Source organism: Erpetoichthys calabaricus, chromosome 2, assembly GCF_900747795.2.
Source record: "Erpetoichthys calabaricus chromosome 2, fErpCal1.3, whole genome shotgun sequence".
Taxonomy (NCBI): Eukaryota; Metazoa; Chordata; class Cladistia; order Polypteriformes; family Polypteridae; genus Erpetoichthys; species Erpetoichthys calabaricus.
In genome coordinates, this window is record NC_041395.2 from 261,900,525 (window position 1) to 261,927,329 (window position 26,805).

The following is a 26,805-nucleotide window of genomic DNA, read 5'->3' on the forward strand; positions in this document are numbered from 1 at the left end:
GTGTGTTTGGACACATGGATGAGAGGGAAACTAGTAGAGTCTCGGATATGCAACAATTTCTTGTTTTGATATTTTTTTCTCTTTAAAGTTTCTATATACTGCTCAAAAAATTAAAGGAACACTTTTTAATCAGAGAATAGCATCAAGTCAGGGAGACTTCTGGGATATTGATTTGGTCAGTTAAGTAGCAGAGGAGGTTGTTAATCAGTTTCAGCTGCTTTGGTGTTAATGAAACTAACAACAGGTGCACTAGGGAGGCAACAATGTGGTGGCCCCAAAACAGGAATGGTTTAACAGGTGGAGGCCACTGACATTTTTCCCTCTTCATCTTTTCTGACTGTTTTTACACTAGTTTTGCATTTGGCTATGGTCAGTGTCACTACTGGTAACATGAGGCGATTTCTGGACCCTACAGAGGTTGCACAGGTAGTCCAACTTCTCCAGGATGGTGCATCAATATGTGCCATTGTCAGAAGGTTTGCTGTATCTCCCAGCACAGTCTCAAGGGCATGGAGAGCTGGACAAGGCCATAGAAGGTCCATCACCCATCAGCAGGACTGGTATCTGCTCCTTTGGGCAAGGAGGAACAGGATGAGCACTGCCAGAGCCCTACAAAATGACCTCCAGCAGGCCACTGGTGTGAATGTCTCTGATCAAACAATCAGAAACAGACTTCACGAGGCGTGGCCTGAGGGCCTGACGTCCTCTAGTGGGCCCTGTGCTCACTGCCCGGCAACATGGAGCTTGATTCACATTTGCCATAAAATACTAGAATTGGCAGGTCCACCGCTGGTGCCCTGTGCTTTTCACAGGTGAGAGCAGGTTCACCCTGAGCACATGTGACAGACGTGAAAAGATCTGGAGAAGCCATGGAGAACGTTATACTGCCTGTAACATCGTTCAGCATGACCAATTTAGTGGTGGGTCAGTGATGGCCTGGGGAGGCATATCCATGGAGGGACGCACAGACCTCCAACAGGCTAGACAATGGCACCTTGATTGCCATTAGGTATCGGAATGAAATCCTTGGACACATTCTGAAACCCTATGCTGGTGCAGTGGGTCCCTGGTTCCTCCTGGTGCATGACAATGCCCCCTTCTCATGTGATGAGAGTGTGCAGGCAGTTCCTGGAGGATGAAGGAATTGATACCATTGACTGGCCCCCATGCTCGCCTGACCTAAATCCAATAGAGCACCTCTGGGACATTATGTTTCAGCTCATTTGACGCCGCTAGGTTGCACCTCTGACTGTCCAGGAGCTCAGTGTTGCCCTAGTCCAGATCTGGGAGGAGATTCCCCAGGATACCAATCCATTGTTTCATTAGGAGCATGACCCCAATGTTGTCAGGCATGCAAACAAGCACGTGGGAGGCCATGCAAACTACTGAGTACGATTTTGAGTTGCTGCAATGAAATTTCATCAAAATGGACAAGCTTGCCGCATCTTTTTTTCACTTTGATTTTCAGGGTGTCTTTGACTTCAGCCGTCTGTAGGTTGATAATTTTTATTTCCATCAAACGATGTGGCATCCTTTCGTTCCTAACACATTACCCAGTCCATATCAGTATAAATATCCAGCAGGATTTTTTCCCATTGAGATCTGATGTGTTTTCAAAGTGTTCCTTTAATTTTTTTTGAGCAGTTTATATAATTTACACCTCACTAAAATGTGCTCTTTTTTTGCATATTTTTGCTCTTTTCCCCTAAAAAAGTAAATCTCATCAGAAAAAACAATCAGTAGAGTCGGAAGTACTGTATTCAGTTCCACTATTAGCATTGTTGGTGCCTGAATCGACACCTCTGACAAATTATAAATGAACCAATTTAAATGTAAAAATAATCTCACAATTTAGCAAGATCATCCTGTGCCTTTAAGCCCTTTTGATTCAGTGTTTCCACTCACCAATCCATCCATCGGTCCATCCTCCATTTTCTAATCTGCTTATCCAGTTCACAGTCATCATGCCTATCCATGCAGCACTAAGTTCAAGGCAGAATCCAACCCCAGATAGAGTGCCTTCCATTGCAGGGCAAACTTACACACATGCCCACCCACCCTAATGCACACATTCATAATAAATAGATTTTTTTAATGGTAATGTATTTACATTTAAAAAATTCAATATATAAAAGTTGTGATGGCTGGGCATCCAGGCTGGGATGGGGCAAGGTTACTTATCTGGACAGGAGACCAGCCCTTCAATGACACATGAAACAAGGTGAAGATCATCCTGTTTTCTCTCAGAACCAGTATGCCAGTGGGTATACTGGCATTCTGGCAGGGTTGGACCAAAGAACTATATCCCACCGGGAAGCCAGTGTGGTGGGAGGTCTGGGGGAGTCACCTTGGCAGGGTTACATGCTAGCTGGCAGCCTCCCAGGGCGGACACCCACAAAGCTTGCTGGGAACTGTAGTCCCATAGGGCAGCCTTGTTGGGTTCCGTGGGTGCTGCCAGGAGGTGCTGCAGGGATTCATCATCCCAACTTTTTGGGACTTCTGATTGACCCAGAAGTATTTCCATTGGGCTATGCTGTAGCACTGGAAGTATTCACAGGTCCAACATAAAAGAAGCCACTCAACCTCATCTGGGCAAGTTGGAGTCGAGAGGAAGAAGGACACAGCTCACCTGGAGGAGTGGAAGGAGAAAAGAAAAGAGAAGGAGAAGAATTGTATATGATTGCATTCATTAAAGAAGCCCTTTGGTAAGATAGTTGTTAAAATAAACCTTTCTGTTGTACTGGGACTCATGTCTCTGTCTCTGAATATGTGTGTCTAGGGTTTGGGGTGCTGTGTCACCTCCTAGTGGTCATAAAGTATATTTATTTTATAAATTATAACCTTATTAGTGACGCAGCTTGTGGTCCTTCTGATTATTAAATGTGATGTATAAAGTAAACATTGGTGACTAATCGATATTCAGTAAAAACAGAAACATTTGGGTAGAACTGATATATCAGGAGATCATTGTAGAACAACACATACGGGTTCAGGGAATCAATGGAAAGCCATCTTAAATAGGTAAAGAATGTATGATAAAAACCAAAGGAATAGCTACATATATGTGGATAATATGGCTTATTGTTTGACTTGGATATTATTTGAAACAGATTAAGGTTTACAACTCCTGCTTTGCAGGGAAACTTTTCCTTGATAGAATTTGTCATTTAAAGGATTATTATGATTGTTACTTTCACACCAGGGATTCAGTAGATAATGTACTGTAACTGTTTCAGCCTGACATCTTACCTAAGGTACACACCATTGGGTGATAGTTATGAACACTGCTATTTAGTATAGGAGGAATAATATTTGAGTTAGGATACAAAGACACATAACTGCAGTTTGTTATTTTCAGTAATGCAAAACAATGAAGTGAATATTGGGTGTTAACTTTGTATTTTTAACTGAACCTAAAATGGTTTGTTATTGGTCAGAGTTGGAGCATCTTTGTGCTCTAACTAATACATATTCTCTTTCTTAATAACAAAAAAATCAATTCACGGCTGAAAAGGACAGAGTCTATCCTAGCAGATTGGGGGGCACGACATGAACCAACAATGGACAGACCACCAGTCCATCACAGGGCCCACTTGCCCACCCATATACAGGTCCAATTTGAAATTGCCAGATAACCTAATAGGTGCATCTTTGAAAAAGAAAAATGTGCAGACATGGGAAGAAAGTTCAAACTGCCCAAAAACAAAAGTGAGGCACAAGTTTCCATCCCAGGACAACCAGTCTGCGAGGCAGTAGAACTAATTACTGCGTCATCACCCTGCCATTTGTTCAAATACCTGCAGTGTGGCAACAATTGGCATTGCTGCCTCTTGACTCCAGAAACATGAGTTTGAGAACCAGTCTGATTATTCTGTGTCAAATGTACTGTAAATTTTCTCCTTCTGGATTTGCCAGTTTTTGTCTCCATCTTCAGAATGTGTGAGTTTGATTTTGGAGTTTACACTTGTCCTTATGCAGATGAGTGCGGATGTAAGTTCGAGTCTTACGCCCGTCTAACGCCAGTCTTGTAAGCTTCATGCTGCCAGGTTTACACTTCAGCTCCAAAAAAGTCATGTTCTGAAAAAATAGGCAGAAAGTTGCTTGATCCTATTGTGCATGTTACTAATATGTCGTCTTCTTTAGTAGTCACTGCTTAAAATGTAAAACTGGAACAAATATTTTCTGCAAATCTAGTTTTGTAATTAGTTATTCTGAGTTGTTTAATATTTCAGGATTTCTTCTGTGCATAGTGTTTTTTATGTAACTTTTATCACTGCAATTTAAAGGCAAAAGCTATAAATAATAATATAGTAATGGTATTGATTGTCATTTTTTAGTAAAAGTGAGTTAGCACTGCCAGGAAGCATGCATTTGCCATCAACTCTTTAGCTGTTAATTCTCACCCACACTATCAAGTGTGCATTCCCTCCAAGTAGAATTTGCCAAACCTTCATGACTAATCCAATTACTTTCATCATCACTTTAAAAAAGACAATTGTCAGCAAAGAAGTACATGAGGCTTGGACTTACACAAAGGTTTTTCATTTTAGCAACCTGAGGCTGCCACCTACTGTTAATGTGGAGAAATGTAACTTTAAAATGAAAAGTTATATTAATCCGTACCATATTAATCCAGTTCAGGGTCATAGGGCACCGGAGCCTATCCCAGCACCATCGGGTACAAGGCAGAAACCATTTCATGGCAGGGCCAACTAGAGGAAAATCCACTCGCAAATAGGGAGAGTCTTCCTGGGAAACTGAAACAAAGGGCATTCCATATTAAGTAATGGAAATGATAGTGTCACCGTTTACAGTGAAATTCTTACTTGAGTATCCGCTCCACTAGGAGTCACACACCTATAGAGGGCGCCACTGAGCCTCAATGACTTAAAAAAAGGGTTTGAAATGGCAAATAAGAGAACTTCTTCCTTCTCCTTCTCTCCCCTTCCTCTCCTCTAGGTGAGCTTTGTCCTTCTTCTACCCAACTCCAACTCGTCTGGACAAAGTCAAGTAGCTTCTTTTATCCTGGATCCAGAAGGCATAGCCTGTTGGAAGCACCTCCGGCTCAAACAAAAGCTCCACAAAGTAGAGATTACTATTCCCAGAAGCTCCCCCTGGCAGAACCCCACAGAACCCAGCAGGGCTGCCCCATGGGACTGCAGGTCCCAGCATGCCTTGCGGGTGTCTCTGTTGGGATCCTAGCCCATGGATGCTGCCATCTAGTGTATCAGAGGAGCATGTAGTCCTGACAGGTTGTCTCCCCCTGTCCTTGCATTGCACTGGTGTACCAGCCAGGTAAGGAACTTGAATCTGCCCCAGCAAGGATGCCAGCGTGCCCACTTCCATATTGTCATCTCGTGCTCATTTTCTAGCTGAGGCAGTATGCTCCTTGCCTTCTGAATGGAACCCTGCCCCATCCTGACAGGGATGTCTGCCAATGGGCGCCATCTGTCACACATGAAAAAGGGTAACAGGTGTTTCATGACCATGTGTAATTGATGGAATGTCAAAATATGTTTTTTTTAATAACTAGGGAGCTTCACCCCTTGCTTGCTTCGCTCGCCAAAGGGTTAATGAATCCTACATAAATTTGAAAACTTGATTAGTCAAATTAGGGGTGGGCGACCTTTCCAAAAAATCATATAACGATCCATTTAACACAAAATCACGATCCACAATCTGAATTGCAGTCTATCTTTTCAATGTGGCATACACTTGAGAGAATATCCGGACTCAAACTCATCAAGACCTAAGTAACACTTTATTTTAAAATATCAAACAAAGTTGAATTCAATTGTTCTCTTGTTTGCTAGCTAAGTGGAGTTAATGAATGTGCCCTGAAGCTGGCGAATGAGTGAGGAAGGCCCCTCCCCTCAGCCCGCTGCATGTTTCTCGGATTTGTGCAAATAAATCGGTACTGCAAGTGAACTCTGATACATAGCAAAATGAGAGAAGTCGCAAAATCGAAAGGAAAGTTCAAGCAAATTTTAGAATAAAACCTGATCTAAATCCGTTAAGTGGTTCTCTCATGAAAAGCAGACAGACATACAGACAGACAAACATTGGATTTTATATATTGTAAGTTGGAGCGCTGATCGCAACCTCAGAGGACACAGACGCCCCTGGGAAAACCCCTGAAACAGCTGACAGTCTACCTTCACATTGCTCCTTACCCTTCTTACTTGCGCTATAACGTGCAATAAACCTCTCACGCGGTACTCCACTTACTTAAAAGTATTGTGCTGCACCTGTCAACTTTGGAATTGGTTGTTTTGTTTCTCTCTCTCTCTCTCTCTCTGACATTCTCTGCTCCTGGCGGAACTGTCATCTCTGACTTGTCATGGAGCACGTTGTTTAAACTTTTGAAAAGAGACAAATGTTTGTTTGCAGTGCTTTGAATAAATTTCCTTTTTTTTCTACAACCTCCTGGGTCTCTGTGCAAATCTGTGACCCAAGCGTGATAAGTGGTACCAAGAGTGGGGTGTAGATAAAAAAAGGAAACAGCGTTCGCGACTCCTGACGGACTTTATGAATTTACGAGTCTCCCATTTGGTCTTCATGGGGCACCTGTAACTTTCCAGCGTATGATGGATCAGATCCTGCGTCCTCATTCTAAATATTCCGGGACGTACCTTGATGATGTTGTGATTTTCAGCAATGATTGGCAAACGCATTTAGAGCGACTTCAAGCTGTTCTTGAAAGCTTGAGACAGGCTGGCCTTACTGCTAACCCAAAGAAATGTAAACTGGGTATGTCTGAGACTCATTACTTAGGTTATTCTATGGGCAGGGGTTTACTTCGGCCACAGTTAAGGAAAGTGGAAGAGATGCTTGCTTACCCGCGACCAAAAACACAGAAAAAGATATGCGCCTTTCTGGGGCTTGCTGGTTACTACAGAAGGTTCATCCCTAACTTTGCACATAGGGCTGCTTCTCTTTCAGAACTTACAAAAGGCAGGAGAAACCGCCCTATTTTATGGACAGAAATTTGTGAACGTTCCTTCTGTGATTTGAAAACTGCTTTGTCTACTTATCCGGTTCTGCGAAATCCCGATTTCTCAAAGGGTTTTGTCTTACAAACGGACGCAAGTGAGTTTGGTGTAGGTGCAGTCCTGTCACAGATTTTTGATGGAAAAGAGCACCCTATCACATATTTGAGTAGGAAATTACTTCCTAGGGAACACAATTATTCGACAATTGAGAAGGAATGCTTGGCGATTAGATGGGCTGTTGAAGTGCTTCGTTATTACTTATGGGGTCGAAATTTCACTTTGGTAACTGATCATGCTCCACTTCAATGGTTATACCGTCAGAAAGATACAAACTCTCGTCTCATGAGATGGTTTCTGGGCTTACAACCTTACAGTTTTACGGCAAAGCATCGACCAGGCTCTGAGCACGTCAACGCAGACATATTATCACGACTGTATGAACCTGGTACAGAGAGTCGCTTGATTTCACGAGAATGTGAATAAAGCTGAGGAGGGGGGTGTAAGTTGAAGCGCTGATCGCACCCTCAGAGGACACAGACCCCCCTGGGAAAACCCCTGAAACAGCTGACAGTCTATCTTCACATTGCTCCTTACCCTTCTTACTTGCGCTATAACGCGCGATAAACCTCTCACGCGGTACTCCGCTTACTTAAAAGCCTTGTGCAGCTCCTCTCAGCTTTGGAATTGGTTGTTTTGTTTCTCTCTCTCTCTCTCTGACATTCTCTGCTCCTGGCGGAACTGTCATCTCTGACTTGTCATGGAGCACGTTTAAACTTTTGAAAAGAGACAAATGTTTGTTTGCAGTGCTTTGAATAAATTTCCTTTTTTTTCTACAACCTCCTGTGTCTCTGTGCAAATCTGTGACCCAAGCGTGACAATATTATATAGTAGTAAACCTTCAAAATAATGTGCAGTTAAAGTCTCAACAGCACTCTCAGCATTTCTGGAGCTTAGTAGAGCCAGATAACTATAAGAATTTTCACCAAGCAACTCTGAAAATGTCTGCTTTGTTTGGGTCTCCATACCTCTGTGAGTCTGACATGAATGTCATGAAATCAAAGTTCAGAACAAGACTGACAGATGAACATTTAAATGACTCCATAAGAGTGAACCTAAGTGGCTCCACTCCACCAGACACCTCTCTTGTTGACTCCATGCAGTGCCAGTCATCTGACTAACTAAAAAACACATCACACATGCAACTGGACTTGTGAAGTGAAGCAGTGATACTGTATGTAACAAAATGACAAATGAATAAGGAATATCTGTGTATTTGGAATTGCATTGTTTTGTTTTGACAGCATTCATGTTTTAATTCAATGGTGTGAGATACACAAGAAAATGTATACAGACATACAAAATGCACTTGAAGGTGAACTAAATATTTTTTGTGATGTTTTAATGCAAAATGTGAGTTGTGGACACCAACATTTTCTAAATGTTCAGGCAAAACAAGCTTATTTAGTTTGTTTGGGTTGAAATAAGCTATGAGAATAAACGTTAGAAAACATGAATAGCTCTCTGCCATTTTCATTTTGTAAAAGTAGCTCTCAGGGGAAAAAAGATTGGAGACCCCTGCTGTAGGTACTTGTTGCAAACAATATTTTGGCAATGTGTTTTCATCCTTCTTTTATCTTTTCAGAAATACAGTTAATTTTAATTTATTTTTTGTTCAGTTGAAGCATCCTAATGCAGCCTGCACCCTTAGTAGCGGTTAGTCTCATAACTCGGCACAGTCTGAGGAGTTTGAATATTCTGCCTGTAGTATTAGTATTTCATGGAACATTTTAATGTTCATATTCTAAACCTTCAGCAGCTCATGGAAAAGCAGGAGGAACAACTACAATACTGTACGTGAATAGGTTTCCCTCCTATTCTGTATAATTATTTTCCATGAACACTTCCAGTACTTACATCGCAAACACATCCAGTCTGAATGGCAGCTCTAAATGTCACATACATTATATATGTAGATGACTGTGCTCTGTGGTAAACTAACATACTGCCGAGGGTCGGCTCCTGTCTTGTCTCTCAATACTGATAACATAAGCGCTACCCAAATCATAAATTGGATAAAGACGACTCAGAAAATTCAAATACAGATGGATACATAATATGATTAGACATTTCTGTACATTGTATTGCTTGGGCGCTTTAGACTGTTTACTACAGTAATCTAATGGCGCTTAACACTCATAGATGAAAATGACAGTTTTCATTTTAAGGTGCATTTCATGTTGCGTAATAAATAAATGAAGATATAATGAAATGGATATATACATAAAGAAATTAGCAACAGACTGACCACTGCAGTATTCGCCTCAAATCGTGTAGCATTCTCAGTTCATAGCACAGAGCTGCGACAATGCATTCTGGCAAACATAAATTGCTAGAAAATCATCCTGCACTCTTCGAAATCCTGGATCTTTAATGGCACTTTGTGTTTCTTTCCTGGGTTGTGTGGTTCTTCATAGCTCCATTGATTGACAAAGCAGTAACATTTCATTCTAGGACGGGCTCTTTGCACATGAAGTCGGTTCTTTCTGCTTTGAAAAACTTCCTAATATATGAAAAACAACTGAAGTCTTTAATGTGTAAGTAGGCTATAGCAGGACACTAACAGATTAAGAAAACCTTAACTTATTGTATGCAGCCAGAGTCCTTTTAAAATCACGGCCGATTGGTATTTCACAAAACTGCTACCATCTTTTCGTGGTTGTTTACTGTGTTGCGGGTCTAAATAAATGAAGGTTCTTTCAGAAACGATCGTCTTTTCGGAGACCAAAAATGGTTGCCCTATGGCATCGCTCTGGCACCGTCATTTTTAAGAGTGTGCGGAATATCTCCTTGATGTGTGTTGACAGCTCTCAGAGATGAGTCATTGTTGTTCATATCTAGCGACCGCTTTCGTTTCCCTTTGATGCTTTGTATGACAATGCAACCCTTGCTTTCAGTTTCGTTTTCTGTCTTTGCAGGATGTTCCTGAAAAAGAAGAATCCAAACTGACAATTTTACGCTGAAGCCCCGAAGCGTGCGTTAATACAATGAGGTACATTTAATTCTTTCATTATTTTAATGTCATGGTTTATGATATGTCAGTACTACAAATAAAACACGACAATCAATTAAGTTATTTTACCGTAACGTACTTATTTATAATGATATTTAGAGGTGGCGCGCGGGACAGACGAACAGAGCGAGCGCCGAGAACAACGTTCAGCTTCAAATGCGCTCCCATTCAAGTAGCCCTCTTCCATTTTCTAGCAGTCTGTGTTTGCCAGAATGCATTGTCGCAGCTCTATACTTTATTCATCTCACATATTCGTTGTGGAGGACAGCGCAGCAATTCAAATTAGTGGACATGTAAGAAATTCGCATGCGCTAACAGACGGCAGTGAAGCCGGTGACGAGTGTGTCATAAAAAAGTGACAGGGTGACGTCTAATCGTCCACGTTGGATGCATAGTTGGTTTCAGAAAACAACCGGTTGCTACATTCCTACCCATATTTTCGCCAAGATCAACATGACATCCCGATCCAAATTCACAGGCACCGGGCTGGCGAAACTCATCCAGAGGCACTCATTTTAATCGCCGTCTGTCACAGTTAACACAGACGTGGACGGCTGCCGCTTTTAGACGTTCTGGGAGGGACAGCACATAATGTGCCACAATACTGCTTGCGGTACTGTACTTTTGTGAGATGTCATTATTTTTATTTTGATAAATCATACGATCTTTCCAGTTAATAAGAACACGTTTTAGCGGTGGATTCACAATTCACAAGAGGATTATGTATCATTAAAATCCAGCAGCCATACCACATGCACTTTAGAAGAGGTCCTAAGTATTTTGGCTTTGCAAATACAGTATACATGGATGGGAGGCCATCTAGAAAAAGCTGGGTTTGTTGCTGAAGGAGGCGTTGGTGAGACCAGCAGGGGGCGCTTATCCCGTGGTCCCAATGCCCCAGTGCAGTGATGGGGACACTGCTGTAAAAATTCTGATGTCCTTCAGATGAGACGTAAAATAGAGGTCCTGACTCTCTGTGGTCTAAAGGATCCCTGGGCATCCTTCCCAAAGAGTAGGATGTATCTTTTTTAAAATTTTATTGATTTTATTGTAATCATTCCATACAAAGAGACCAATTTGTTACAAAAAATAGGATTGAAAACAAATCAAACCCCCCGAGAAAGAGAGCATGGCCAACTGAGTAAAACTTAAAGCTATCCATCCATCCATCCATCCATCCATTGTCTCCCGCTTATCCGAGGTCGGGTCGCGGGGGGCAGCAGCTTGAGCAGAGATGCCCAGACTTCCCTCTCCCCGGCCACTTCTTCTAGCTCTTCCGGGAGAATCCCAAGGCGTTCCCAGGCCAGCCGAGAGACATAGTCCCTCCAACGTGTCCTGGGTCTTCCCTGGGGCCTCCTCCCGGTTGGACGTGCCCGGAACACCTCACCAGGGAGGCGTCCAGGAGGCATCCTGATCAGATGCCCAAGCCACCTCATCTGACTCCTCTCGATGCGGAGGAGCAGCGGCTCTACTCTGAGCCCCTCCCGGATGACTGAGCTTCTCACCCTATCTTTAAGGGAAAGCCCAGACACCCTGCGGAGGAAACTCATTTCAGCCGCTTGTATTCGCGATCTCGTTCTTTCGGTCACTACCCATAGTTCATGACCATAGGTGAGGGTAGGAACATAGATTGACTGGTAAATTGAGAGCTTCGCCTTGCGGCTCAGCTCCTTTTTCACCACGACAGACCGATGCAGCGCCCGCATTACTGCGGATGCCGCACCGATCCGCCTGTCGATCTCACGCTCCATTCTTCCCTCACTCGTGAACAAGATCCCGAGATACTTGAACTCCTCCACTTGAGGCAGGATCTCGCTACCAACCCTGAGAGGGCACTAAAGCTAGTAAAAATAAATAAATTGATGAGTTTAATAGGCAGATAAAGATAAATGGAGAAGAAAAAGAAATGGGAAGAGAATCTGCTTCCTCAGTGCTTTAAGAGCTTATTCTAAAATATTATTGATTAGATCCTGCCAAGTTTTGAAAAAGTTCTGCACAGATCCTCTAAGTGAGAATTAGTTTTTTTCCAATTTCAAATAACATAAAATATCAGTTACCCACTGACTTAAAAGTGGAGAGTTAGGATTCTTCCAGTTTAGCAAAATAAGTCTGTGTGCCAATAGTGTAGTGAAGGCAATCACAGTTTATTTGTTCTTCTCCACTTTAAGCCTATGTGGAAGAACACCAAACACAGTTGTTAGTTGATTAGGAGGGATTGTGACACCAAGGCTGTCTGAAAGGCACTTAAAAAATTTTGTTCAGAATGATGTTAATTTGGTGCAGGCCCAAAACATGTGACCCAGTGAGGCTGGAACTTGATTGCTGCGTTCGCAGGTTGGATTTTGCCCTGGAAACATTCCGGACAGTTTTAAGCGAGACAGATGTGTTCGATATATAATTTTAAGTTGAATAATTATATGCTTTGCACATATGGAGCTCGAGTGAATTCTCTGCATTGCTACCTTCCACTCCTTTTCTGATATGTTGAGTGAGAGATCTTTTTCCCATTGTCCTCTTGGATCTTTGAATGGGAGGGACCGTAAAATAATTTAATATATAGCAAAAATACTGTCTGAGTCCTTGAAACTGAGCAATATTTTTTCCAGCATGGTGGGAGATGAGGAAAATCGGGCAGGTTCTGTTTAACAAAGTTTCTAATTTGAAGATGGTGAAAGAAATGTGTTTCTGGAAAGTTAAATTTGGATTATGTAATTGTTCATAGGATGCAAAGATGTTGTCTATATAAAGATCTCTAAGTAATTTAATCCCAAATCTTTTCCAGATATTAAAAACTACATATTTTAAAAAGGTGGTTCTCATGCAGAGGTGCCACAGATAAAAAATTCTCCATTTTAAAATGCTTTCTACATTGGTTCCATATTCTGAGTGAGCGAAGCACAATTGGGTTATTAGTATTTCAGCGATAACTTGCATTAATAGGGGCACAAAGCAGGGAATATAAAGAAGTGTGGCTTGTACGTTCATCTATTTGTGTCCAGGTTTTTATAGTTTGTATGTTTGCTGCCCAGTAATAAAACTGAAAGTTAGGTAGAGCCATGCCACCTTCTGCCTTAGGTCTTTGTAGGGTCGCTTTTTGAATACATGGATGTTTTGAGTTCCAAATAAATGAGGTTATGGTTGAATCTAATTGCTTAAAAAAATGATTTATTGATCTATATTGGAATGTTTTGAAATAAAAAAAAGAAGCTTAGGAAAGATATTCATTTTAACAATGTTAATTCTTCCAGCTAGAGTGAGATGAAGGGTTGACCATCCATGCAAGTCTTTGTTAATTTTTTTCATACAGATGGCGAAATTTTGTTGATAAAGAGCTTTATGTTTACTTGTGATAGTTACCCCTAGGTATTTAAACTGATCTGCAATGATAAAAGTCCAATCTAATATTGTATGCTTGAGAATTCACTGGAAAGAGCACGCTTTTATTCAAATTAATTCTGAGACCAGAGCTCTTTTGAAATTTTGTAAGTGCTGTTAAGACTGCAGGCACAGTATATTGTGGGTCTGACATATACAGTACCATGTCATCTGCATATAGAGAAATTTTCTGTTCAAGTCCTTCTCTGATAATCCCCTTTATCTCATAAGCATTTCGACAGTGAACTGCCAGTGGTTCAATGGCGATTGCACATAGCAGTGTTGACAAGGGGCATCCTTGTCTGGTACCATGTTCTAGTTTAAAGTAGTCTGAACAAATGTTGTTAATACAAACTGAAGCTTCTGGACTGGTGTACAGTAGTTTGATCCATGCACAAATGTTCAGGCCAAACCCAAATTTCTCTAATGTAGTGAAAAGGTAGTTCCATTCAATCATATCAAATGCTTTTTCTGCATCCAACGATAATAATATCTCTGGGGTGTTTGACTTTGCTGGTGAATATATCACATTAAACAGGCATCAAATATTGGAAGCTAAGTGTCGGCCTTTAATAAATCCAGTTTGATCTTGTGATGTTACCAAAGGCAGCACTTTCTCCATCCTTCTAGCTAGGACTTTGGAGAGTATCTTAACATCATTATTCAGAAGTAAAATTGGTCTGTATGATGCACATTGTAATAAGTCCTTATTTTGTTTAGGAAAGATGGTGATTAATGCTTGGCGAAAAGTTTGAGGTAGAATTTGATTGTCTCTAGCTTCTGTAAATGTTGCTAATAACAGGGGAGCTGGCTGAGTGGAGATTTTCTTATAAAATTCGACAGGGTAGCCATCAGGGCTACTTTCCCACTCTGAAGTGACTTTATAGCATCTAGTAATTCTGATAGCGCCAGAAGTTTATCCAATTCCTCTGCACTAAGAGTATCTATTTGTGGTATCTGTAATGCATCCAGAAATGCATGGATTGTCTGTTCTTTTCTTTAAACTCAGTAGAATATAAGGATTTATAGTAGTCTCTAAATGTGTGCATTATATTTTTATGGTCAATGATTTTATCTCCGTTCGTGTTGGTGATTGCTGGGATTGCATTGCGAACTTCTTGCTTGTGAATTTGTTGAGTTAAGAGGTTATTAGCTTTCTCTCCATTTTCATAGTAATGATGTCTTGATTTAAAAATGAGTTCTTCAGTTTCTTTAGTTGTTAAGAGGTTGAGCTCTGAATGCAGAGCCTGCCTTTTCCTATGAAGAGCCTCACTTGGACACCTGGCATGTTCTTGATCGATTCTAATAATTTTTGCTGGTTAGCTCTGATACCTTTTTGGTTTCTAATTTATTTCTGTGGGAAAGATATGAAATAATCTGTCTTCTTAAGAAGGCCTTTAGAGTTTCCCAGAGTATTCCTGCAGAGACCTCTGATGTATTTGTCTCTAGGAAGAAACTGATTTGTTTTGATATAAATTCTGTACAGTTCTCATCTGCTAATAGAAGTGGGTTAAGACACCATCTGCAAGATGAGTATGTGGGGCATAATAATTTTAGCTCCAAGATCAGAGGGGCATGGTCGGAAATAACAATAGTGTCGTACTTGCAAGATTTAATAGTAGGCAAGAAATTATTATCTATAAAGAAACAATCAATTCTTGAGTAGCAATGATGCACTGGTGAGTAGAAGGAATATGTTCTTGAGTTTGTGTTTAGAAACCTCCATGGGTCTAATAAGTTGTGGTCAGTTAAAAACTGTGTAACTGTCTTTGCTGTGTTAGATATCACCCCCCCCCCCCCCGTGACAGGAGACCTATCTAAGAGTGGATTTAAAACACAATTAAAGTCCCCAGCCATTATAATTTTAAGAGTGTTCACACTGGGAATGGATGTAAATACATTTTGCATGAATTCCCTATCATTGACATTGGGTGCATAAACATTTATCAAAATCACTTTACAGTTAAATAAATTGCCCATGACAATCACATATCTCCTTTCAGGATCAGATACTACATCTAATGCTACAAATGAGACTGTTCTGTGTTTGAGAATTCCCATACCTCAAGTTTTCTTTGTAAAGCTGGAATGGAACATTTGGCCAGTCCAGTCTTTTTGCAGCCGGAACTGATCCTTGCTTAGTAAGTGGGTCTCCTGTAAAAATACTATTTGACGTTTAGACCTGTTAGGTGAGAGAATACTTTCTTTCTCTTTAATTCGTGATTCAGGCCTTCAACATTCCAGCTCACAAAGTTAACTGTCCCATCATGGAGACATTACTTCTGAATTTTTTATGTCATTTTGTAGTCTTAACTGGAAGTGAGACAGCTTTAACCTTAATTTCCAATTTTCCCACGAGAGTAGGATGTATCCTGATGTCCGGGCTCAATTGCCCTCCATAGCCTAGTCATTCTGGCCGCCTTATCATCCCCTGTCTGTCTCACCACTTCCCCACCTAATAGCTCATGTGTGGTGAGCATTCTGGTGCAAAAATTGCTGCCGTTAAATCATCCTGTTGGATGCTCCCCATTCACTATGAAAAGTGCTTTGAGTAGTGAGGAAAGCACTATATAACTATAAAGAATTATTATTTTTTATTACTATTAAATTGTAATTTTATGTGTACTGTGTATGTAATGGAGATGTTATTATTATTGCAAAGGAAGGAGGGATAACTGGAATCTGATAGGAACTAGTGCAAAAAATTAAATGATTCCTTCTCCTGTGAAATTAAATTAAATCCAATTAAAAATGACCACCATCAATGAGATGTGTCAAGCATATAAGCTACAAAAAATGTTAATACTCATAATTAAGCTTTATGGAGTTATAAGAATGATAACATTAACTTTTTCATTTCAATGTCAAGTAGATAAGCATGTTAATAATAAAACCTTAAAAAACAAGAACAAGGAAGTCATCAAAGGCCCTGGTTCAACTCCGAACCCATGCTACCTGTAGTTACACCGCGTTTATCTTATATCCATCCATCCATCCATCATCCCTCTACATCCTAACTACAGGGTCACGGGGGTCTGCTGGAGCCAATCCCAGCCAACACAGGGGGCAAAGCAGGAAACAAACCCCGGGAATGGCTCCAGCCCTACCGCAGCTTTATCTTATATGAAATGTTTAAACATTATTGAGCGCATCTGTCGACATGTTTCATGAACACATTTTTCAAAGGCAGTGTGTGCTACGTTTGCAGTATATAATGGAGTTAGTTAAGAGCAGGCATCAGCAAAGAAAAATATTCTAAATTAGTAGAAGCCATCCTAATTCAGGGTGTTCATTAGAAATGTAATGATTTCTTTCATAGGATAGGTAGAAGTACATAATAAAGAAGAATAGTTGCGTCAGATATTTGAATTATTAAAATGTGTGCTTCGATTTAAATATTTCAGGTCTAAATATTTTCAATTGTGACAGACGTCTGCCGTTTTTCACCCTCTGATAGAGGTCTATAGAAGACTAAAAGGACGAAAATTCAAAGATGACATAATTTTCATCTCTTGAAATAGTCTAAAACAATACCCCACATGCTTATGTTTGAAATTTGTCATTTGTAGCCTTCTGGGAGTGGCTCTTAGAGAACTAGGACCACCAGTAAACAATATAATGTCCAAAATATTATCATTTTAGGAATCAGCAATCTCGAAAATAGTTAAAATAACACTCCACACGCTTATATTATCTTATCAATCCCCACTTTTTTGAAGTTTTGTAAAAAAAAGAGTAACTTTGACTCTTTATATTTCACTAGAGGATTTTCCCCCTGCTTGCTCCACTCACCAACCCCCTGGCCTGCTCTACACGTCAGCCACTTTGCGTCTCTGCTGCTCACGTTGTGAAGAGGGGGGCTGAACGCACGCCAAGGAAACGCGGTCGCTCCTCCAAATCCCCCTCTTAAACAGTAATACAATGGGAAACAAATAGTTTTTTTTAACCTCCTCTTTGCTCGATCAGCTGCTGCTGCCAAGCCACGTGATCTGCATCTCGCACAGCGCTTAGAACATTTAAAAGCCTGTACAGCAGCTGTCCTACTCTTTGTCTTTTATTTCTGGCCCCAGGCGTGGTTAAATCTCTTGCCACAAAGTCTCGTCTCGCGGGACGTGAGTTCTTGATATTTTTTAGTTTATAATTTAAAAACGGAATAAGAATCTGAAAATCTAACAACATCACAATAAGGTTCGATAAATTCTGAAAAGAATGACACCAAACATATATATGTAGGTTTTAAAATAAGCCCGTTTTAAAGCGTGACAAAAAACGTGACATAAAATTGTTGCACTTTTAGGCTTAGGATTTTATATATATATAGATTAGGGGGTGAACCCCTGGGGTCAGCTAGTGTGGCATGTAATATTTCAAATCCTACTGATCATTTTTACTGAAGAGACCTCTATCATAAGGGTATAATTTCTTGCAAAAAAATATGTTTCAAAAATAGTCTAAAAATGATGGTTTTTCAGGTCTAGTGGGCCAAAAAGTGGGGAGGACTCCAAAAAGCTTGATGTCTTGGATAAATGTACATCAAGATGCATCAAAAGGTGTATCATATGTGGGGGTTTTCTCATACCTGAAACTGAAGTGTTCCTAAGTAATCTTATGACTGCAACATGTTAGTTCTATACTAAAAGGAGGTAAGAGGCTGAACATTTCAGCAATATAAACTTAATGAGGTGGCCTGGGGATGAGAATGTTAATTGGAATTTGTTTGGAGCACTGACTGATGAAATAAACAGGGGTGGCAAAATGTCCAGCCACTGGGCTCCACCAAACTGATGGCTTCAGAGCCAGAATTGCTCTCTCTCAGTAGAAGATATATAGATAGATAGATAGATAGATAGATAGATAGATAGATAGATAGATAGATAGATAGATAGATAGATAGATAGATAGATAGATAGATAGATAGATAGATAGATAGATAGATAGATAGATAGATAGATAGATAGACTTTATTAATCCCATGGAGAAATTCACATACTCCAGCAGCAGCATACTGAAAAAAACAATATTAAATTAAAGAGTGATAAAAATGCAGGTAAAACAGACAATAACTTTGTATAATGTTAACGTTTACCCCCCCGGGTGGAATTGAAGAGTCACATAGTGTGGGGGAGGAACGATCTCCTTAGTCTGTCAGTGGAGCAGGACATTGACAGAAGTCTGTCACTGAAGCTGCATCTCTGTCTGAAGATGAAACTGTCTTGAGGATGCAGTGGATTCTCCATGATTGACAGGAGCCTGCTCAGTGCCCATTGCTCTGCCACAGATGTCAAACTGTCCAGCTCCATGCCTACAATAGAGCCTGCCTTCCTCACCAGTTTGTCCAGGCGTGAGGCGTCCTTCTTCTTTATGCTGCCTCCCCAACACACCACCGCGTAGAAGAGGGCGCTCGCCACAACTGTCTAATAGAACATCTGCAGCATCTTATTGAAGATGTTGAAGGACGCCAGCCTTCTAAGGAAGTATAGTCGGCTCTGTCCTCTCTTGCACAGAGCATCAGTATTGGCAGTCCAGTCCAATTTATCATCCAGCTGCACTCCCAGGTATTTATAGGTCTGCACCCTCTGCACACAGTCACCTTTTATGATCACGGGGTCCATGAGGGGCATGCGTCTCCTAAAATCCACCACCATCTACTTGGTTTTGCTGGTGTTCAGGTGTAGGTGGTTTGAGTCACACCATTTAACAAAGTCCTTGATTAGGTTCCTATACTCCTCCTCCTGCCCACTCCTGAGCAGCCCACGATTGCTGTGTTGTCAGCGAACTTTTGCATGTGGCAGGACTCCGAGTTGTATTGGAAGTCTGATATATATAGGCTGAACAGGACCGGAGAAAGTACAGTCCCCTGCGGCGCTCCTGTGTTGCTGACCACAATGTCAGACCTGCAATTCCCAAGACGCACATACTGAAGTCTGTCTGTAAGATAGTCCACGATCCACGCCACCAGGTATGAATCTGCTCTCACCTCTGTCAGCTTGTCCCTAAGGAGCAGAGGCTGGATGGTGTTGAAGGCGCTAGAGAAGTCCAGAAACATAATTCTTACTGCACCACTGCCTCTGTCCAAATGGGAGAGGGATCAGTGTAGCATGTAGATGATGGCATCCTCCGCTCCCACCTTCTCCTGGTACCCTAACCCTAACCCTAACCCTGCAAACTATATTGGCCTCTCCTGAAAAATGTGCTGTGAGGCAAAACCTGCTGGAAAAGCAGTCATTATTGATGTGGATTTCGAAATTATCCAAGTTTTTTGGTGCTGAACCTTCACTGAATAGTGACCGTTCATCCTCTGAAAGAGTATACTGTAGTTACTATATGATCATTACTGGAAAGAATAAAAGAAGCTTCATTCTCCTGCTTGTGCTTTGATAAGGAGTTGAGTTTGCTCCACTTCTTGTTGTTGAGAAAGTCATACAATTTGGAATTCAGAGTTCTAATGAGGTTGTTAATAAAGGAAAAGCACTGCTGAGCATTGCAATAAAGGTGGTTCTTGGCTTTCTTGATGGTACCATCTATAAGTGTTAAGTTGTTGTTTCACGAGGCAAAGAGTTTCTGGGAAAACTGAAGAAGGAAACTCTTGATATTTTTATGGCATGTGGCAGACACCAAGGATACAGTGTTGAATTTCAGAGGAATCCTCTGCTGTACAGAAAAGCTAGATTAGAGAGTCTCATTTTAGATCAAATGGTGGAAGAAAGGCAGGATGCAGACTTGATAAGACAGAAAGGCAGAGAGGTAAGAGAAGAAGAAAAAGAGAGTCTCAGAAATAATTTTAAAATGAGGAATGAAGGGTCACAGCAAGTTAAATCCAATGGACTTAGTGGCACACCTCCTGAAGGTTACACAGTTGAAACATTGCGTCTCTTAACTCCTTCAACTTTCTATCCTTTGCAAAGTTTTATCCTAACATACAAACTACTTGCTGGCAGTTTAATAATAAGACATTGTTAAAAAAATGTCACCCAAAGTGGCTTTAACATTAGTAGTAGTCATTTAGAAAACTTCCCAAACAAGTGCAATATGTGACAGCAAACCAGAACTTGAATATCAGCCAATCAGACATGATGCAGTGTTTCTGATATGGATATGAGCAACTCTGGAACACCAAAGGGAACAGTCCTGTCTCCTTTACTCTTCATTCTGTACACCTCAGACTATAATTATAACACCAGCTCATGTCACTTGCAGAAATTCCCAGATGATTCTGCACTTATGGTATGTATGGATAAGGGGGGATGAGACAGTGGAGAGGAGTCAGGTGAAGAAGTTTGTTTAATGATGCAAAGAGAATTGTCAGCATCTGAACATCAGCAAAACCAAGGAACTGGTTATTGACTTTCACCACACCAAAGAGCCCCTAGGTCCGGTCACTATTCAAGGAGTGGATGTAGAGGTGGTCCATGTTAATGACAGGTTGGACTGGTCTCATAACACAGAGGAACGACAGTATATAAGAGAGTAGATTAAGCTCTTTTTTTCTTAGGAGACTGCGTTCCTGTAATGTAAGTAGTGACATCCTTCACATCATTTACAACTCTGTGATGGCCAGCGTGATTTCCTACACTGTGTGCTGAGCTGGTAACATCACTTCAAGAGAGGCCCACTGAAGCAAAAACTAATTAAAAAGGAAGGCTTAGTTATGGGTCACACTCTGGACCCCCTGGAGGAAGTAGCAAAGGAGAGAATGAAGACAAAAATGAGTGCCATTGTGAACAATGTTGCATATCCTCTCTATGACAGAAGTGTGTCAAGAAACGCTACTGGGGCTCCTTTATACCAACAGCAATACGTCTGCATGATATCTCACTGGGACTGGGACTGCCAAGTCAGAGGTTTTCTTTCTTGTTAATTTTTCTTCCCTTTTAATCATTTACATTTATTTACTTTGCAGATGCTTTTATCTAAAGTGACTTACAAAAAGGGTAAACAGTTGAGTAACATTAGGCAAGGCCCTGTTTGTTCAGCAAGTGTAATAGGATGGGTGACAAAAGTTGATTGCCACAAGTGAAAAGATGTAATAACTCATACATTTACAATCGTAGATTATAATCAGTAAAGCAATTAAATGAATCATCCTGGTGTGTGTGTATTTATTTATCTACCTATTCATGTATGTATTTAAAGTGAGTCTGTACAAAAGCCAAATTTTCCCCTTCAGACAAATAAAGTTTCATCTATCTATCTATCTATCTATCTATCTATCTATCTATCTATCTATCTATCTATCTATCTATCTATCTATCTATCTATCTATCTATCTATCTATCTATCATTGTTCCTATGTATTACAGAATATAATGTATATAGCTACATCGGATACTTTATCCTATATTTGATATTAATTTACGTTTACCCATTTATGTTTTATGAATTTAATGGCTGTGCATGCTAAGGTAATTTAATGTGCAAACCTTTTTAATAGTGTACTGTATATGTAACAAAATCATAGTCTAATAATTGCATGTTAATGAACAAATATGCAAGTGTACACACTTCTATTATTCTTTGCTTTCACTGCTGGATCTTAACAAAACTCTTTGCTGTTTTAGTGAAGTAAGACTGATGCATTATTCTTGTGTTTTCTTTGTTAGTGCCCAATCAGATTTACAAACAAAACTGGACAAGCTTGAATGCCACTTCACATGGGGCTTTGTCAAAGATGAAATGGATCAACTTCATTACAATTATAAAAAGCTGCAGGATCGAGTCAATTTCTGCAAAAACCAATACAAGGCAACGTACTTGAACATTCTTGCATTTGTATCTTATCTGAAGGGAGATAATGAAGGTGCACTTAAATTTGTGAAGGAGGCCGAAGTCGTCACACGACTAGAATATCCCTCTAAAGAGGTTAATTTGTTGGTGACATATGGAAACTATGCCTGGATATTCTATAAAATGGGTTGCTTTTCAGATGTGGAATCCTACCTTGATAAAATAGAAGGCATCTGCCGAAGCTTACCAGATGCCACCCAGTTTTCGACAGAGATCCCTGTGATTTATGGAGAGAAGGCTTGGGCCCTGTTAAAACTTGGGTTTAAATACTATGAGGATTCTCAAAAATGTTTCCAAAAAGCTCTTCACGGAGACCCAGATAACCCTTCATTTAATTTTGGGTATGCTGTGGTTCTTTATCGACTTGAAGAACACAGAAGTCCACAAATTGAATTAGAGTTAAGTGATGCTGTAAAGCAACTGAAAAAAGTTGTGAAACAGGACTCTAAAAACTCAGAAGCTTTGGTGCTACTGGCTCTTAAACTGCAAAAATTTGGAAAGGAGGAATCAATCAGTTTAATTGAAGAAGCCCTCTGCATTTCTCCTGATGTGCCGCATGTAACCCGTTATGTAGCAAAATATTTCAGGGTTGAAGGATATGTTGAAAAATCCTTGGATATTTTACAGAAAGCATTGGAAATGACCCCAAGTTCTGCATTTCTGCACCATCACATTGGCTTATGTTACAAACGGCAACATGCTGAATTGCAAAGGAACAGAAATCCTAAACATCGCAGATATTCTGCTATAACTATGGATAAAGCAAGCAATTGTATTGACCATTTTGAAAAGGCAGCCAAACTGCAGCCCTCTAATATATTATTTCAAGTTAGTTTAGCAGAAATATATGGGGATATTCACAAGTTTCACAAAGCTGAGATGATATACAGTGACCTTCTAAAAGCCAAGGCAGCGAGTGACTCGGATTTGCAGCTTTGCCATTTCTCTTATGCATTGTTTCTGCTCTATAAAAAAAAAAATGAGCATGCTGCCATTGACCACCTCATAACCACTTATACAATTCCATGTCAGACACCAAAAAGGCAGAAAGCGGGCGCAAAGCTAAAACAAATTGCTGAAAGGCGCCTTGAGAAAAATAAAACAGACAGAGCAGCTTATGACATTTTGGCTTTTATTCACAAGGAGGATGGAGAGCAGGTAACAGCTTTAGAGTCTTACAGAAAGGCAACAGTGCTCTCGAGCCATGATGTTGCAAACCTAGGACCCCTTCTTGAGAAACAGCTACAGATAAAATGAATGTACACAAAAACAAACAAGCAGGATATAATGAGTTTGAATTAATACATAAATAATCAATTTTCTAAACTGGCTTTTTCCATTATAAAATTGCAGGGAATCAGAAGCATTGAGCATGGGGCAGTAAACATCTAAGGATGACCCTCACACATATCAAATGTCAAGCCATTGTAAAAAAATGATTAGAATGTGATGTGTGTCTTTAAGATGTTGAAGGAAACTAAATGTAACCAGAGGAAATCCACATAGACCTAGTGGGATCTTGCAGACTCAACAGAGGGTCTGTCTCAAGTAACCATAGATAAGAAGCCCACCCTCTCCATATTTAGCTACTTAATTATTAAACTAAGTGGGCCAGGCACAAGACAGGGTTTGATTTATATGTGATAGAAGTTCACTGCAAACCAAACAGCACACAATTAGATATTTACTAAAAAAATGTTGAAAACATATATAGTAATAACTACAACCTAAGAAATGTTGTTTCCAGGCATTTGAGAATATTCCCTTTGTCATAAGATTACAAAAAGCTTTTTTTTATTAATTCAAATTATCCACCTGTTTTTATTTTTCAAGTTTAAAGTTTTGGGGAGTTGCTATCTATATCAGCAGCACTGGGTATATAAATCGGCTCTGCACAGGGCATCAGTCCATTGCAGGGCACACTTACACACACATGCACATTCATTCAGACAGGACCAATTCGATTTTCCTCGATTAACCAAGCATCAGAAACAAATCCCTTCCAATGTTTTCTCCAGATGATGCCAGAGTACATTTAGGTGAACCATCCCTCTGTCCTATTTCTTCATGAAATTACTCATTAATTAGTAAAAGAAGGTGGTATGGTGGCTTAGTAGTGAGTACCACTGCCTCTTAGATATACTCCTATAGAATCCTCTACTATCTGGTCATCATCTGGGTGGAGTGGGATTTTTCTTCTGGTAGTCCAGCTTTACTGTGCATCTCAAAGATGTTGTGTGTTAGGGTGATTGGCAACTCCAAACTGGCCCAATGTGCCCTGTCCATCATTAATTCTTGCTTCCTACCTAGTGCTGCAGGGTGAGGAATCGGCTCTTTACCACCTTGAACTAGATTAAGTGGGTTTAAGAATGCCATGTTTTCTTCTTGCTGTGACTGTCAAAACCAAAACTGTACTTAGCATCAATGGGTTTCAAACAGCAATGTCAAAGATCCATGTCTTACCACTTACTGTCTGTTGAAGCCATTGCAGGCATGTTTTCCAGACGTGGTCATGTTAATCTTGAAAGCACAGAGAAACTTCTCAGATTCATGTCCAGCACCGCAATTAGACCAAATATCCCTTCTCTCTCTAATAAATTCTCCATACTTCACATGAGGTACTTGAGATTTACACTATTCATTGACCGGGACTGACTCATTACAGAGTATCCCTGTATTCAAGGTCCCCCACTAAATGCTTTTGGTTTGTCTTTTTCATGCACTTTTACAGTACTGTATATATATATATATATATATATATATATATATATATATATATATATATATATATATATATATATATATATATATATGTTAAATCTATTGTTAATAAATCTTTAAATGCCTTGTACATGGAATGCATTCTTTTCTTTATTTCTTACCTTGGATTTTTGAAAGCACTACATAATTATCCTTTATGGACTGAATGATTTCTGTTATTTATAAAAATTTCTCATATTTCTTAGGCTTACACTCATTAAAATAAAGGTTCCAAATGACTCTTTACTGGGTTGTATTGTTCCTTGCAGATCCATTCATTGTGAGAAGTGTTGCTTGCATAAAACAATCCATTCTTTAGGCTTTGAAAAGTTTCCAAATACAGGGTGTCCATAAAGTCCGTGTGCAATTTAAAATAGTAGTAATTTTGTAAGTATTCTGTATGTCAAGTTGGGGAGCATGCACCGGTACAGAGCATTGCTGCACCCACCACACCATAAAACAACTCGGGATCCCAGTTGGCAATCCCCCAGGCAGACACGCAGTCCAGTTCCACCATCCGGAAATGACCCTCTATCTGCCGCAGCCAGGTGTTACGTGGGTGGCCCCTTGGCCTGGTCCTGCCACTCGGGTTCCCAACAATGAGGATCTTACGAGTTGGATCACCCTCGGGGAAACGCGCCACATGGCCGTAGTGCCGTAACTGATGCTCCCTCACAATGCAGATAATGTGCCTCATTCAGCACTCCATGAGCACCCGCTCATTCGACACAAAGTCAAACCAACGGTACCCAAGGATTTTCCAGAGAGACACAGTACCAAAGGAGCCCAGTCTTTGTCTCAGGTCACTGGTAGCGTCCATGTCTCGCAACCTTATAGCAAGACAGGAAGCACATGGACTCTAAAGACTTGGACCTTCGTCCTTTTGCATAGACATCGGGAGCACCACACACTCCTTTCCAGCGACCTCATGATCCCCCATGCTCTCCCAATCCGTCTACTGACTTCATAGGAAGAGTCACCAGAGACATGAATATCACTGCCAAGGTAAGTAAACCTCTCGACAAAGGTCGACACTCTCTCCGCAGACAGACACACTGCTGATGGCTGTGCCCAAGAGGTCATTAAAGGCCTGGATCTTGATTATTATCCAGGATACTTGGAAGCCCAGACACTCAGACTCTTCACTCAGTCTCTCGAGCTCCCTGATCAGAGCCTCCATTGACTCTGTGAAGATCACAGCATTGTCAGCAAAGTCAAGATCCGTGAATCTTTCTTCACCAACAGATACCCCACTGTCGCTGGACCCCACAACCTTGCCCAACACCCAGTCCATACAAGCATTGAACAGAGTAGGAGCAAGAACACACCCTTGACGAACCCCAGAATCAACTGGGAATAACACAGAGGTTCTGCCTCCACTCTGCACAGCACTCACAGTACCAGTGTACAGGCCGGCCATGATATCCAGCAACCTCAAGGGGATCTTGCGAACCCTCAGGATGTCCCAGATGTCTCACAGGGACATCTATCATATATACTAAGTATATGTGATAGAAAGAATCTGTAAAAAGGCTTACATTTTTTATTGTTCTTGTTAATTTTCAACATGTCCGCCATCATTACTAATACAAAAGGTAATACGATTCTGTAGTTCTTGGAAAACATTTTCAAGCTGATTTTATAGTAAATACAGCAATCACATCAGTAATCCTAGCTTTCCAGCTTTCTAAAGATCGAGGTTTGATTGAATAAACATTAGTTCTCACACGTCGCTATAAAAAGAAATCCAATGGAGTCAAATCTGGCGAACGTGGAGGCCAAGAAAATGGTCCACCTCTTCCAATCCATCTATTAGGGAATTTC

The 26,805-nt window shown here is 40.5% G+C and overlaps 1 protein-coding gene across 1 annotated transcript; it reads left to right on the top strand.

Annotated features, from left to right (window-relative positions):
* The first annotated feature begins 9,922 nt into the window (after nucleotides 1-9,922).
* On the top strand, nucleotides 9,923-24,948 carry ifit9 (interferon-induced protein with tetratricopeptide repeats 9). The gene is made up of 2 exons (XM_051923092.1): nucleotides 9,923-10,041; nucleotides 22,038-24,948. Exons 1-2 carry the CDS (start codon nucleotides 10,037-10,039, stop codon nucleotides 23,476-23,478), a joined length of 1,446 nt encoding a protein of 481 aa, XP_051779052.1. The 5' UTR covers nucleotides 9,923-10,036; the 3' UTR covers nucleotides 23,479-24,948.
* Nucleotides 24,949-26,805: the final 1,857 nt, after the last annotated feature.